Source organism: Mirounga angustirostris, unplaced genomic scaffold, assembly GCF_029215605.1.
Source record: "Mirounga angustirostris isolate CCGP_5_RB_7025 unplaced genomic scaffold, mMirAng1.0.hap1 SCAF_4, whole genome shotgun sequence".
Classification (NCBI taxonomy): Eukaryota; Metazoa; Chordata; class Mammalia; order Carnivora; family Phocidae; genus Mirounga; species Mirounga angustirostris.
Genome location: NW_026991712.1, coordinates 10844950 through 10858531, shown reverse-complemented (window position 1 = coordinate 10858531; position 13582 = coordinate 10844950). Strand labels below are relative to the sequence as shown.

General features: G+C 41.9%; 1 protein-coding gene across 1 annotated transcript in view; it reads right to left on the bottom strand.

The window, feature by feature from the left end:
• Nucleotides 1-13582, bottom strand: part of ADCY8 (adenylate cyclase 8) — a 227586-nt gene that overhangs the window by 104466 nt on the left and 109538 nt on the right. Inside the window, exon 6 of the mRNA XM_064587441.1 lies at nucleotides 5214-5372. Coding sequence (XP_064443511.1) covers nucleotides 5214-5372 — 159 coding nt within the window. The remainder of the gene's footprint in view (nucleotides 1-5213; nucleotides 5373-13582) is intronic.

Genomic DNA, 13582 nt, shown 5'->3' with positions numbered 1-13582 from the left:
TATTGTGTTGTATTGTGGTCTGGGTAGATTAGTATGGTGATGATGAGCATGGACTGTTTGGCCAGATTGCCTGGATTGAAATCCTAGCGTTACCACTTGCTAGCTGAGAGATCTTGGGCAAACTACTTAAACTTTCAGTAAGTCTGTTTTCTTACGTTAAATATGGGAAAATAAAAGTACCCATCTCCTAAGGTCATTGTATTCCAAAGCTGATTTGTGTAAAGACAGTGTGCACGGTACACTGAACATACTATAAAAGCACATGCTTAAATTATTAGCAATATTCTCAAAAATGCCACTGTGATAATACTGTTGTCTATTCCATGCCTCCACAAGGCTTACAGGATACAACCTAAGCTCTGAAGAAGGCTTCTGAGCCCCGCTTTTCTGGGCTCTACCACTTTAAAACTCATTCTCTGGGGGCGCCTGAGTGGCTCAGTCGTTAAGCGTCTGCCTTCGGCTCAGGTCATGATCCCAGGCTCCTGGGATCGAGCCCCGCATCGGGCTCCTGCTTGGCGGGAAGCCTGCTTCTCCCTCTCCCACTCCCCCTGCTTGTGTTCCCTCTCTCGCTATGTCTCTCTCTGTCAAATAAATAAATAAAATCTTAAAAAAAAAAAGAAAATATAAAACTTAAAAAAAATAAAACTCATTCTCTGACACTGCTCCCCTCCTGTACCCTATGCTTTCTGCAGCTAATCAAGTAATTGGCATTTCTTTAAAGCCAAGGTACCATTTCATGCCTATTAAACTCAGAACAAGCCATGCTCTTTGCCTGGAATGCTCACCCCATGTTTTCTACAGGACAATTTCTTACTCCCCAGTTCAGCTCAAAAGTCATCTTCCTTGGGCTGACTTTACCGCTCTTCTGAATGAATGAATGGATGAATAAGGGAGATGCTTAGTATTTTGCTTGGCTTTTGCAATTGTAGAAAAAATATATCCAAAGAAGGAAACAATAAAATTTTTTAAAAAGGAGCATTTCCAAATGAATTGTACTTTTAGTACTATCTCTACTTCCCCATTACCCTTTTTACCCATCCTGCTAAGCTCCTGCTTATGGAGAATAACTCACTGCAAAGGACACAGAAAGAAACAGAAACTAAAAAAAAAGGAATTCCTGATCATTTAAGATACATTCTCCATGTTTTCCAAACAAGTATGATCATACATAGTCATCGATTTCAAAAGCAAGACAAGATATTAAAAATAAAAGCATGTGATTGAGCTTTCTTGAGAAATGTGAGAACTGTGTGTAAGTGCAAATTATTCTCATGATGAATTTTGTTATACCTGGGAACTCAATCATGTTAACCTAGAGAAATACAAAAGTCATTGACCTTCTATGAAATGGATACGCCAGTCTTCTTTCTTAGATCAAGTCCAGAGCTAGGGTCTAGAAAACTGTCTTTTTCTCCCAGGCAAAACAAAACTCTTGGAAGGGTTTTGTTAAGTCCGATGGTTGATTTTAAATAAGTTAAGTATCAACCTCATCTGATATTTTATATGGATTCTACATTTTATTATTCTGCTGTCAGTGCTCAGGCAGACTAATATTTACATATACTAAATCAATACTATGTTTTCCACGGTGGAAGACATCCTCACTTTCATTTATTGCTGATTGTTCTGCTGAAGTTCTAATCAATATACACTTAAATGTTTTGATAGAAACTGGGCTTCAGATATTCATTTTCATCCTTGCTAGTGCCTTGAGCTTCGGAGTGAGGCATTTGCAGATGACAGTGTGGTAATTACATTTCCGCCTAAAGAAATGAATCCAGCCTCAGACAATATTCTCATATATGGAATTTTGGGTCAACATTTTCTGGTAATTTCAAATGCCAGCATATAATAATAACAGTTATGATAGTAAATAAGATGTAACAGTTGGGTGACACTTATTTTGCATAGATGTTATTTTGTAGCCAAAGGTATTACTAGATGCTTGGCTCTGTGGATCATCTCATATAATTTCCATTCTTCCCAGCCACTTTCGGGGACAGGCATTTCTTCACCTCCTTTTGCAGATGGTGAGATTGGCCCAGAGATAATGAGTAAGTAACTGGCCTGAGGTTCTATCAGTGGAAGATGACGGTGCAGGATTGAGACAAGGACTTGCATTTTCAGAGTCTTTTCAAGACCCTACACTGTATCATATGGCCGCCATGACAGCCGTGACCACAGTGAATATGTCCTGAGCACAGGACAAGGGACTTTATATGCATTATATCATTTAACAGAAGCTCAGGAACAGTGGTCCACAAAGTGTGGTACCAAGGCCAGCAGCATCAATATCACCTGTGACCTTGTTAGGAAGGCCTATTCTTAGATCTCTCCAGATATATGGATCAGAAACCCCAAGGGTGGGGCCCAGCTACCTATGGGTTAACAAGCCCTCAGGTGATTCAGATGCATGCCAAAATTTGAGAATCCCTGCTTGTTTGGGAACACATGGCCGGTGTCCATGGCAGAGAAAGGATTTTCATCCAATTCTGCATGACCTCAGGGTCAGGGTACTAACCACTATGCCATGGAGTTGTACACCTCTCTCTTCTTCTATTCTATGCATCGTGCTAGCCTCTGGGGATACAGTGGAGGCCCGGACAGTCACAATAAGAAGACAGTCATGAGCAAGTTAGATACATTAGAGAGTATAGTGATTTAGCAGTGATGCATAGTGAGGCACTTACAAGCTGTTTTTATGTGACATCTTTAATATCTTTGAGCCTCAGTTTCCTTATGAACACAAGAAACCTAAGACTGGTACACCTGCTTTCAGTACTCTTTGCTTTACTGCGCTTTGCAGATATTTCATCTTTTGCCAGTTGAAGGTCTGGGGCAACCCTGCATTGAGCAAATTTATCAGCGTCATTTCTCCAACAGCATCTCCTCACATCGGTTCTCTGTGTCACATTTCGATAATTCTCACGATATTTCAACCAGTTTCATTATTACTGGATTTGTGATGCTCATCTGTGATCAGTAATTAGGACTTGCTGAAAGCTCAGATGATGGTTGACATTTTTTAGTGCACATTGTTTCTTAAAACATAATGGTACTGCACACTTAAGAGACTACAGTAGAGTGTAAACATAGCTGTGATAGGCTCTAGAAAACCAAAATATTCATTTGACTCGTTTTATTGCAATTTGCACTTTATTGTGGAGGGTCTGGAACTGAACCTACAATATCTCTAAGGTATGTCTGTATTTACTATGTGGAGTGTCATAAGATCAAACGATGTAACATATTGATGGTGGTTAGCTGACTTGTGAGTGTGTGGTAGGTACTCAATACATGTTTGGAATTGGGGGCTAATTCTCACTGAAAGGAAAAGTAAGCTGAGTTTATTCCTATATGTCTTGATGGACAGGAAAAGGAAGTAGACATTTAAAAAGCAAATAAAACCCAACAATTTCAAACCATGGAGGATTTGGAGACACGTCTTGGTTTTACTACATTTCTGCAAATGGGCAACATCCTACGCCTCAGCAGACCTGCATAATGTACAGAAGACTAAATACTATCTTATTGGAAGCCAAGTTCTTGAGATCGAAAGCATTCTCAGCCCAACTTTACGGTGAAGAAACCAGGCAGGAAGATTCAGCAACTTGCCCCAGCCTCTATAACTGGTAAGTAGTAAATCCACCATTCAAATACATCATCAGATTTAAACTCAGTCACTCCTGTGTTTCTTGGTGTGACTGAGAACATTAGTTCAACTGGCCTCCAGAAGACCAAAAATTATGTCACATACCCACAAAGCTGTGTTCTGAGGTTTGCAAAGGGAATTTACCAAGCATACGGCAACTCTTCATGCAGCTACGCTTTTAAGACATATACATAGATGGGATTAGCTGTCTGGTTTGTTTGAATCCAGCAGGTAGTTATTGTAGGAAAATCCCAGAGAATGTAAGGATTTGAGAAACCCAGTGGTGACATGTTAGGCTTATCTTAGTTCCAAGCCTGCATGGCAAGGAGTGGTGACCATTAAAGACAGTGAGGGCTCCCTTAAAAGGGTGGACATCACTGCATGGTTTACAAAGCGCTTCACACCCACTGCCCGACATAGCCTCAGACAAAATCTGTGAGGTGGACTGTGCCCATTTGGCAGATGAGAAAACAAACCCTCATGGAGAAGGGACATAAAATCACAAGGTACCATATCAGTATTATCATCTCTCTTTTTATAGTGAGACTCAGAGAAGTTAAGTATTGGCCTCAGATCATGCAGACATAGCAACTAAAGCCAAGTCTGTGCTAAAATCACATGCCAGGTGCTATGTGTGTTTTACATGACTTGCTAAGGTAACAGAGCTTAGTACGGGGCAGAGTGGAAATCCTAGTTTCTCTGATATCACCTCCTACGGTTTATTTCCCATGATACTGTATTACCTGATATTAAATATAATTAACAAGGAATGATGGCAGACACCAGACAACTCTGACTCCAAAGGTAGGGTTGGGGATGAGGCGTAGGGAAAGGAGTATGTGTACACGTTCTGTCTATCTAAGCTTTCTGTCTCCCTCTTGGTCTATCTATCTATCTATCATCTATCTGTCTATCATCTATCATCTATCATCTAATATTTATCATCTGTTAGAGAGAAGTATGTGCAAGAACTCAGTACAACTTACTGGTTCACATATATCCAAAATCTTATTAGGCCCAATCTGCATAAGCAGAATCTCACTACTACTTTTCAGGGTTCAGTGAACCCTTCCAGGCCACTAGTACCACTGGGGATTCTATACCCACTGGTCTTGCCAGCCAAATTCAGAGAGCTGAGTTTTCAAGGTAGGTAAGGTCATATAGAAGGTCAGGAGGTCTTACCCCTGACTGCCCATGAGAATTGCTTTAAGAAGTCATAGACTCTGCACAGATTCTGCTTTATATGTACTGACATGGGTCTGGACACCAGTGGTTTTAAAATGTTCCTCTGTTGATTCGAATGGGAGTCCAGTCTGGAAACCAATGTTTTGCAGGGCTGGGTCTTGAACACCTGCCTGCCATCCCACCATCTTCACTGCCTGTGATGAATTTCACTAGACTTTTGAGGCCAATATTTGTATGACGTTTTAATGTCCTGTCTCCTCCTAAACACTGCTTCTTATAGATCAATACCTCTGAATTCTGCACAAAGGAAACCAACTGTCACAAAGTGAGCAAAACGACGAGGGTTAAACAAGAAGACGGCTTTGCTTTGACTTACCCAGGGATTCCTCCAGACTCGAGTTTGTTTGCAATGTCCACATCCCAGGACCAGACATCAAACTGCCACTTCCGCAGGCCCAACACCCCACACAGCACTGAGCCCGAGTGGATTCCAATCCGCATGTCCACATCATGCTTCGTCCTTGACCTCACATACCTGTTGACATAGGTGAAATGGAGACACATGCATAAGGCCAGAGTGGACACTCCTGGCTTTGGTGGCAGCCCAGTTCTTCTCAACTCCATAAGTTCAACTCCTGCCTGTTCATATGCCACCTCTTCCATGAAGCCTTCTTAGATTTTTCTGGTAACAGGAAGGAATTTCTTGCTCCCCTGAGCTCCCCTACCCTTCTACCTGAAATTTTAAGTGTCCTTATCACCCTTCTCCCCAAACCTGCTCATGCTATACAACCTGTCTCAGAGAATGGCATCAACATCTTTCTCTGTCCGCTAGTGCATAAACCTGGGATTGACTATAGATTCTGCCCTCCATGGCATACTCCATTTCCAAGACAAGTATTTTCATTTTCATTCTGTTTCCTTCTCTCTCCATCAACACTCCAGTTCAGCAGGTTTCAGTCTGGGGGCCCTGCTCCAGGCTGAACTTCTTCCAGCCCATGTTCTGCCAGGCTATCACAAACACAAATGTGACCTCGTCACTCCATCACTCCCTCATTGAAGACTCTTTGCTGACCTCCTACCCCGAGAGCAGTGGACTCCAGAGCAGAGTGCTCGCGTCCCAGGGCTGAGCAGGTTCGTCCATGGCATGTAGGAAGAAAATGTTAAAACCTCCATTTATAGCTCTTTAAAAATCTTTACCCAAATTTGATATATGGGTTGCCCTCATTGACTTCACAGGGTCCATGCCAGATTGTAAGCATGGAGGAAGCTTCTTGAAGAAAGAAAGGACTTCTACTGTTGGAAGGTTTCTGCAGGCACCCACATCCCTTCTTCACTTTCAGAGCAGTTCAAACAATTTTAGTTTGAGTTAAATGATGTTGTTTTCATAGAAAGAAATTCAAATGGCAGAACATAATACAGTCAACCCTTGAAATCATGCGTGGAGATTCAAGCCTTGTCAATAGTTGGGCTTAAAAACATGACCCCTCTCCCCCAGGCTTTATTTGAAAGAATAAATGAATGAATGATTCCATGTACAAAATGCAAATCTCTGTCTTCACTGTTCCTCACAAGTGGTAAGATAATACAAAGTTATTTAAATAAGAAAGCAAAATTGCAGTGGGTTGAAAATATAGAAATATTGAAATAAATCAGATACTAGGAAGGCAGTCATGGGAGAATGTCTATGGCTAAAGAAAGAATTCTTGTCCCTGGTGAAGATTCTAGTTTCTGGGCCAATGTTTTAACTTTTATGTTAAAATTATATAGTACCCTTCATCCACTAATGAAGCAAATAGTAGAAGCCATGTGGAAAAATTTTTTTTTTAATCACCATTCCTCTTCTATTCAATGTGGAAAATTTTAACAAGGCAAGAGGAGAAATAGCATCCAGCAGCTGAGAGGAACATTTCAGCTCTGACACAGACACCCAGTGAATGTGTGTGGGGCAGGTCGCTGGGAGAGGTCATCTCTGTTGTCAGCTGGCTGGGTCAAGTACTACAATACCAAGCACGTGGCAAGGTTGCACTCTCCTGTATATTTCATGTTGTCTTGGCCAATAAAATGTGAACAAAGTGACATGTATGATTTGCTTCTGGGCAGAAGCTTTAAGAGCCTGAAAAATCACACACTCTCTCTCTCTTTCTCCCCCTTCCTTCTGTGTCAATTGTCACTCAAGGACACTTGGGAGAGAGTTTGAAATTGGGGTTCTTGAATGAGGACGATGTCTAGTGGTACCTTGCCACTCCCCCCAAACCTATCATAGGGTTGGGACAGGAAATATGAGTGAAAAATAACTCTTTTCTGTTTTTTTTTATTATTATTATTCATGAGAGTCAGAGAGAGAGAACGAGAGAGAGAGAGAGAGAGAGGCAGAGGCAGAGGCAGAGGGAGAAGCAGGCTCCCCGCCTAGCAGGGAGCCTGATGTGGGACTCTATCCCAGGACCCTGGGATCATGACCTGAGCCAAAGGCAGACGCTTAACCATCTGAGCCACCCAGGCGCCCCACTCTTTTCTGTTTTAAGCCACTGAGATTTGGGAGGATGTTTGTTACTTCAGCATAACCAGGACCATGCTGACTGGTACAATCATCAGTCCCAATCTACCTTCTTCCCATTACCCCTACAGTGTAGGGCTTAATATGGACTCTAGTGCCAGACTACCCGAGTGTACATCTTGCTCTGCCACTTCCTAGCTCTATGACCTTCAGCAAATTACTTAACTTCCATCTATAAAATGCAAATAATAATAGCACTGTCAGGATTAAGTGAACAGATGAACGGAGAGTTGAGAAAGCGTCTGGCAGAGGCGAAGGATGACTTGGTTGCTCATCACATCTGAAGGAACTGCAGCCGAGAAGTAAAAGGAAGTAAAAGCTTGTGGTCACATAGCTGGCAAGCAGGATTCTAGGACCAAACTGGGATTGTGTGTCTTTACCCCTCACCCTCTTTGTAACATAGGTACTGTCTATGGCATGGGATCTTGGGCAAATAGCTTGGTCTGACCCTGAGTTTCAAGAGCTGTAAAATAAAGCTCTCGCAGATTGCCTCACTCATGGAGCCTTTGTGAGTCCCAAAGGAGGTAATGGATGTTAAGATGCTTTGCCAACTAATTGTGAGAGACTATTGAATAGCACACTGTGCTCATGCCATGAGATAATTAACACGATACAGGGAATGCACTGGAACCTCTTAATGAAAAGGCATTTAGATTTTTTATTTTCTTCTGCAAAACAAAAATCATAATAAGACAAAATTTCCTTATTGCACTGTTTTTTTTTTCCTTCTTTCTGTTATGTCTGGGATTTGACTTAAATGAAAGATAGGAATAAACAGTGTAAAAGTAATGAATAATTTACAGGTATTGATCCTCCTTGGAAAGGCGACCCGATGGTTGTACAGAACTGCAAACACACACCATGCGTTTCAAGATCAGCTCTGGAGGGGAGGACCTGTGAGCATCCTTGAAGCTAAAATGAAGGAATTCTGCTCTGCGTTACAAGTCTTGTTCACTTCTTCCAAGGCAGAGCCCTAGGGATGCTTTGCTGTGCCTCATCAGCCACAAATAAAGAGAATATGACTAGAGATCACTTGCATTCTACATATGTGTACTCTCTCTTTCCTCTCCACAAACTCTGAGCCTCTGGAGGACAGGGGTACTTACTATCTTTTATTTCCACATGCCCAGACCGTAGCACAATGCTGAGCGCGTAGGTATAGTCAGCGCTCAAAAGTATTTACTGAGTTAATGGACAAAGCTCAAAGGCTTTCTTGCTCTATGGCTCCATGTTGTCCCAGGACGCTTCTAAGAGTCCCAGGAAACCACAGAGGTGTCTTTGAACCTTCCGCATCTTCCCCCTTCAAATAAGGCAGCTTTGCTCTCATCTGTTTCTCATGGCAGGCTTCCATCTAAGATTTCTTTTAAGTAAAGAAAGCATTAATTATTATTAGTTTTTGCAGTTGTATTTCAAGCTGGGGACCAATAATACAACAATCAACTTGCAAAAAAATTGAAGATGTTATTTCTTTTATTTGAACCATTAAAGAGGAGAGTGCTTGATAAATGGTAAAACATGAAAACCCTGAGAATTTTTCTCTTGATTTCAATGCTTCAAAATTTTTTTTTAGCCAATTAATCAATCTGTAGAAGGTGCTGGAGGAATGATAGAAAGCATAATCTAGTAGCCATCACTGATCTGTAAATCAGACTCTCTCTACTGTTAAATGAATGGATGAATAAAAAGACCAACTTCAGTGGTGCCTTGGTGGCTCAGCCGGTTAAGTGTCCGACTCTTGATTTCGGCTCAGATCATGATCTCAGGGTCGTGAGATCAAGCCCTCTGTGGGGCTCCCCGCTGAGTGTGGAACCTCCTTAAAATTCTCTCTCATCCTCTCCCTCTGTCCAACTCCCCTCACGCCCCTCCCTCCTCCTGTGCTGTCTCTCTCTCTCTCTTAAAAAAAAAAAAAAAGAGACCAACTTTAGCACTGGAACAGTTGGTACTGTGGGAGGAAGGATACCCAACTCCTCAGCTTTGGGGGCAGAAACCGGAGTTCCAGTGTTGGCTCTATCCCTTGCTGGCTGTGGGAGCTAGAACAAACACATATATTCATTCCCCCATCTCCTCTGTCAGTGGGAATGGTATCAGCTCCTCAATGCAAATCACTCTCAACACCACCAAGGGGCAGAGTGTGCATTGAAGCAAACCAGGATGTGAAGTTAGGTTCCCCCACTTCCTGGCCCGTGGGCTGCGTGCATTAGGTTCCAAGTCCTGCTCTTTAAGGTACAATGGGAAAGAGAACGGGTCCTTTGCAGAACTGTTAGGATGCTTTATAAACTCATGTATATAAAGCACTTAACCTGGTGTATGTGAACATGCAAAAATAATAACAAATACTATTTTTTGTTAGTAATAACAACTTACAACTACACATGTTGAATTGGATAAAAAAATTATAAATTGATCACACAAACTTTTCCTGCTTAAACTGTGCCTGCAATCACTCTATTTGCAACCAAACCCATTTCATACACCTGGTAGGCAGTTCCTAGGCATAAATTGGCTCCAAAAGGAAGAACTAATTTATAATTTAATAAAAACTTGGGTCGTCCTCAGCTACCTGGAAGAAACAGTGCCCTTGAACATTCTGGAAAAAAGGAAAGGTGAGAGAGTTAGTTATGGAGGTCATCTACGATCACTGTGTCACACCTTATCTTTACAATGACCCTGTGTATTATTATCATCCACACCATTTTCCAAATGAGGAAACTGAGTCTCAAGCAGTTCCTTTCTTTAGGTCACACAGCTGCAGGTGAAACAGCTGGAATTTCAACCCAGATGTATGAGTCTAAACCCAAGAAGCCATGCTCAAGGGTATATGGACCACTGGGGTCTGATCTGGCTCTGCCCAATAGGCCGATGACAGTCTCTACCAATTAATTCCAAAGGCATCAGACTTCTTAAAATGTTCGAAAGCCACCATGTCTTATCCTAGCATAGAAGTTGCAATTTCACAAAGTGCTTCCTTTTGATGCCTACAGTGATTCTGAGAGGTACAGAATCTCTATAAGGGTTATAAGCTTCCGTTTTACAGATGCGGGAATTGAGGCTCGAAGACAATTGGGGTGAGTCTATTACCTTTTTTTTTTTTTTAAGATTTTATTTATTTATTTGAGAGAAGAGTGAGAGAGAAAGAAAGAGAGAGAGCACAAGCGTGGGTAGGGTCACAGGGAGAAGCAGACTCCCCGCTGAGCAGGGAGCCCGATGCGAGGCTCAATCCCAGGACTCCGGCCGGGATCATGACCTGAGCTGAAGGCAGATGCTTAACTGACTGAGCCACCTGGGCACCCACTCTATTACCTTTTCTGTGTCAGGCCTTTTATTTTCATAATCTCATTGCATCCTCACAACCATCCAATGCCACTAGAGTTCATTCACTCGCTCATTCATTCAACAAGAGTTTCTTGAAGACCTCTGCAAATATAAGCAGTAAACCAAATGGACAAGTCAGGAAGTCAGCGTCCGTATTCATAGAGCTCCATGAGGAGGGTTTACTCCAGTGCACAGCTAAGAAAGCCTGAGCAAGAGAGAGGCTAAGTTATTCAGTCAAGGTCAGTAAGTAATGGCCCCATCAGTCCTCACTGTGCCAGGCTCCAAGTTGAGTGCTCTGCTTGACTTAACTGCTGCCTGCACTCCCTTCAGCATTAGACTCTTGTTTCTCGGGTGGAAAGTAATGGAAAGATCTAATGTTGCATTCCCATTCCAAAACAGTGCGGACCTAGTGAGAGAAACAATCTGGCCATCCATTTTCCGTCACAGAGATTTATGTCCTTCTCTTTTTTTGCTAAAATAGATTTTTTAAAAACTGAGGTTACCCAGATATGTGTTTGTGTGTGTACTCCATAAAGCATACTTCTTTAAACTCACAACCATCTTCATGTGCCACTGAATATTAACGTAAACCATGATGCTTCATAGTTCCCCATTTTCCTATTTTGTAGTATGCCAAAATTTATTTAAGTAATTCTTTGCCTTTGGACATTTACAGAGTCCAGTGAACCAGCTTAAGTTCTTTCTCTGCCACTTTCAAGCTGTATGTCACTGGTCAGAAGTTATTTCTCCTGTCAAAGCTTCAGGTTCCTTCTCTGAAGAGTGGGGGAAGTAACAGGAGTATCCTCACAAGGTTTAGGTGAGGTGAGTCAGGAACTCTAGTCTAGTGGCCGGCACATGGTGAGCCTTCACTTAAAAATAGCTTTATCAACTATCATTACTAGATAGATTCAATCTTCACCATTATAAATAATTTTGCAAAAAAAAAAAAATCCTGTTCATGGACTGAAGACCACTCTGACTGCTGTATCTTTAAGAGGAGGGGGTACTTTATGGATCCTATAAGTGAATGGCATTTCAGAACAATGAATAAGAAAGGGGGGGCTTTTAGGGGGACAGGATGAGAGACAAACAGTGATTGGTGGGGGAGGGAAAAAGGAGGAAGGAAGGAAGAAAGAAAGGAAAAGAGGAGGAACAGTGGGGGAGTGGAGAAACAGAACAAAAAAGAAATACAAGAAAGAGAGAGAGAGAGAAAGAGTAGGAGACACCAAGAGGGGGCTTGGGCATTCTTGCCTCAAATGAGGGCAGCAGAATCTCCTGTGTTTCATCCCTTGTCCTGCTATGTTGCTTGGCAGGGGAACCCGGCCACAAGGATTAAGATCTTTGCTCCAATTAACTGTTGGGGAACAGCCAGTTCCTGCTTGGCATTCTGGTGTCATTCTATGACTTTTTAGCAACTGCACTGAAAAGACCAGGCTCTGCAATTTTCATTAAGATTCATCAAGGACGCCTTTTGAAATCATTAATAAAGATCCTGCATGTAACAGCCCACCTTAACTCCACTGTCTTCTCAGCTATCAAGCCTCCCCAAAATAGACCCAGGGCATGTGAAGAGGATCCACCCGAAGCCACTTCTCAATCTATTTAATGGAACTATTATCTAAGCCGATTTTAATTAATTAAATTTTATGAACAGATATGCATGAGATGGTATTAAATGCTTCATTAGAAATAAAGTTACACTCAATTACTTTTTTTTTTTCCATTCATCCAGCTAATGTCATGTTTCTAAAATCAAGTATTTTTGATGGGATGGATTTACTATGAGGCTTGATTACAACTTATTATCTTGTTCTTCTCAGATGTTTATTGACTTTCCCTCCCCCTCATTATTGGTTCTGCTAATTTTTTACGGATGTATGGAGGATCTCCTGAGCTGTGTGTTAAGCCTTCGGTTATTAATGGCAGGCTTCAGGCGTCAGAAGTTAATCGTAGAAACCTGATGCTGAGAGGCAGGGTACCATGATGGTTAAGGCCAATGGCTTTGGATTCAGACAGCTCCAGATGGGTGTTCCTTGTTCTGCCACTGACTAGTTGTGTGATCTTGTGCAATTACACAAACTCTGTAAGTTCCAGTTTCCGCATTGGTAAAGGAAAGGCCAACTTCCAGAGCTTCAGTTAGTCAGGATGAACCCGAAAATTTGTACCTGTTGCTAATGGCTGACATCCGCTCTCATCAACTGCCCTGGACTATTCTGATTAGTCTGTACTGTGGCCACACTGGTTGTTCAGTATTTTGCCGACCACCCCTGCCTACCTCTTAGAATTGTCGTTAAGACGTAATGAGATAATACATGTAAAACACTTGTCTCAGTGCTCGGCAAGTAGCATAGCAGGTGTTCAATAAACCTTAGCTATTATCATTATTTTACTGGAATAAAATAGAAACCATGAGAAAGGAATAGGTTTCTATAACTTAACTGAGTCAAATTTCCCAGTGTCCAAACTCAGCCCTAACTACAAGATTCTATTAAATATCTGTATGGTCACCATGTGCCTGCTATCTATTTGAATTTTCAAAAGAACACTCTGAAGTTGGGATCTTATGATCCCCATTTAAAGAAGAGGCCACACAGGCTCTGAGAAGTGATGTCACACTTGTCCCCAGCCACGTATCTAATGATAGGAAGAAGCAGAAACCAGATAAGGTCTGCTGATTGCAGGCCAGGGGCTCCCTCCATACGTACCCTCAGAACATTCCCCAGAAGTCACCATTCAGGGAACATCCATGTCAGCAAGATCTAGCAATGAACTCTATCTTCAATAAAATGGAATCCTGTCTAAAATTATTGGAGCATTGTCAACTGATACATAAGCTCACCATCCTGACAAGTGTTTTGTTTAATTTAAATGTCCATATC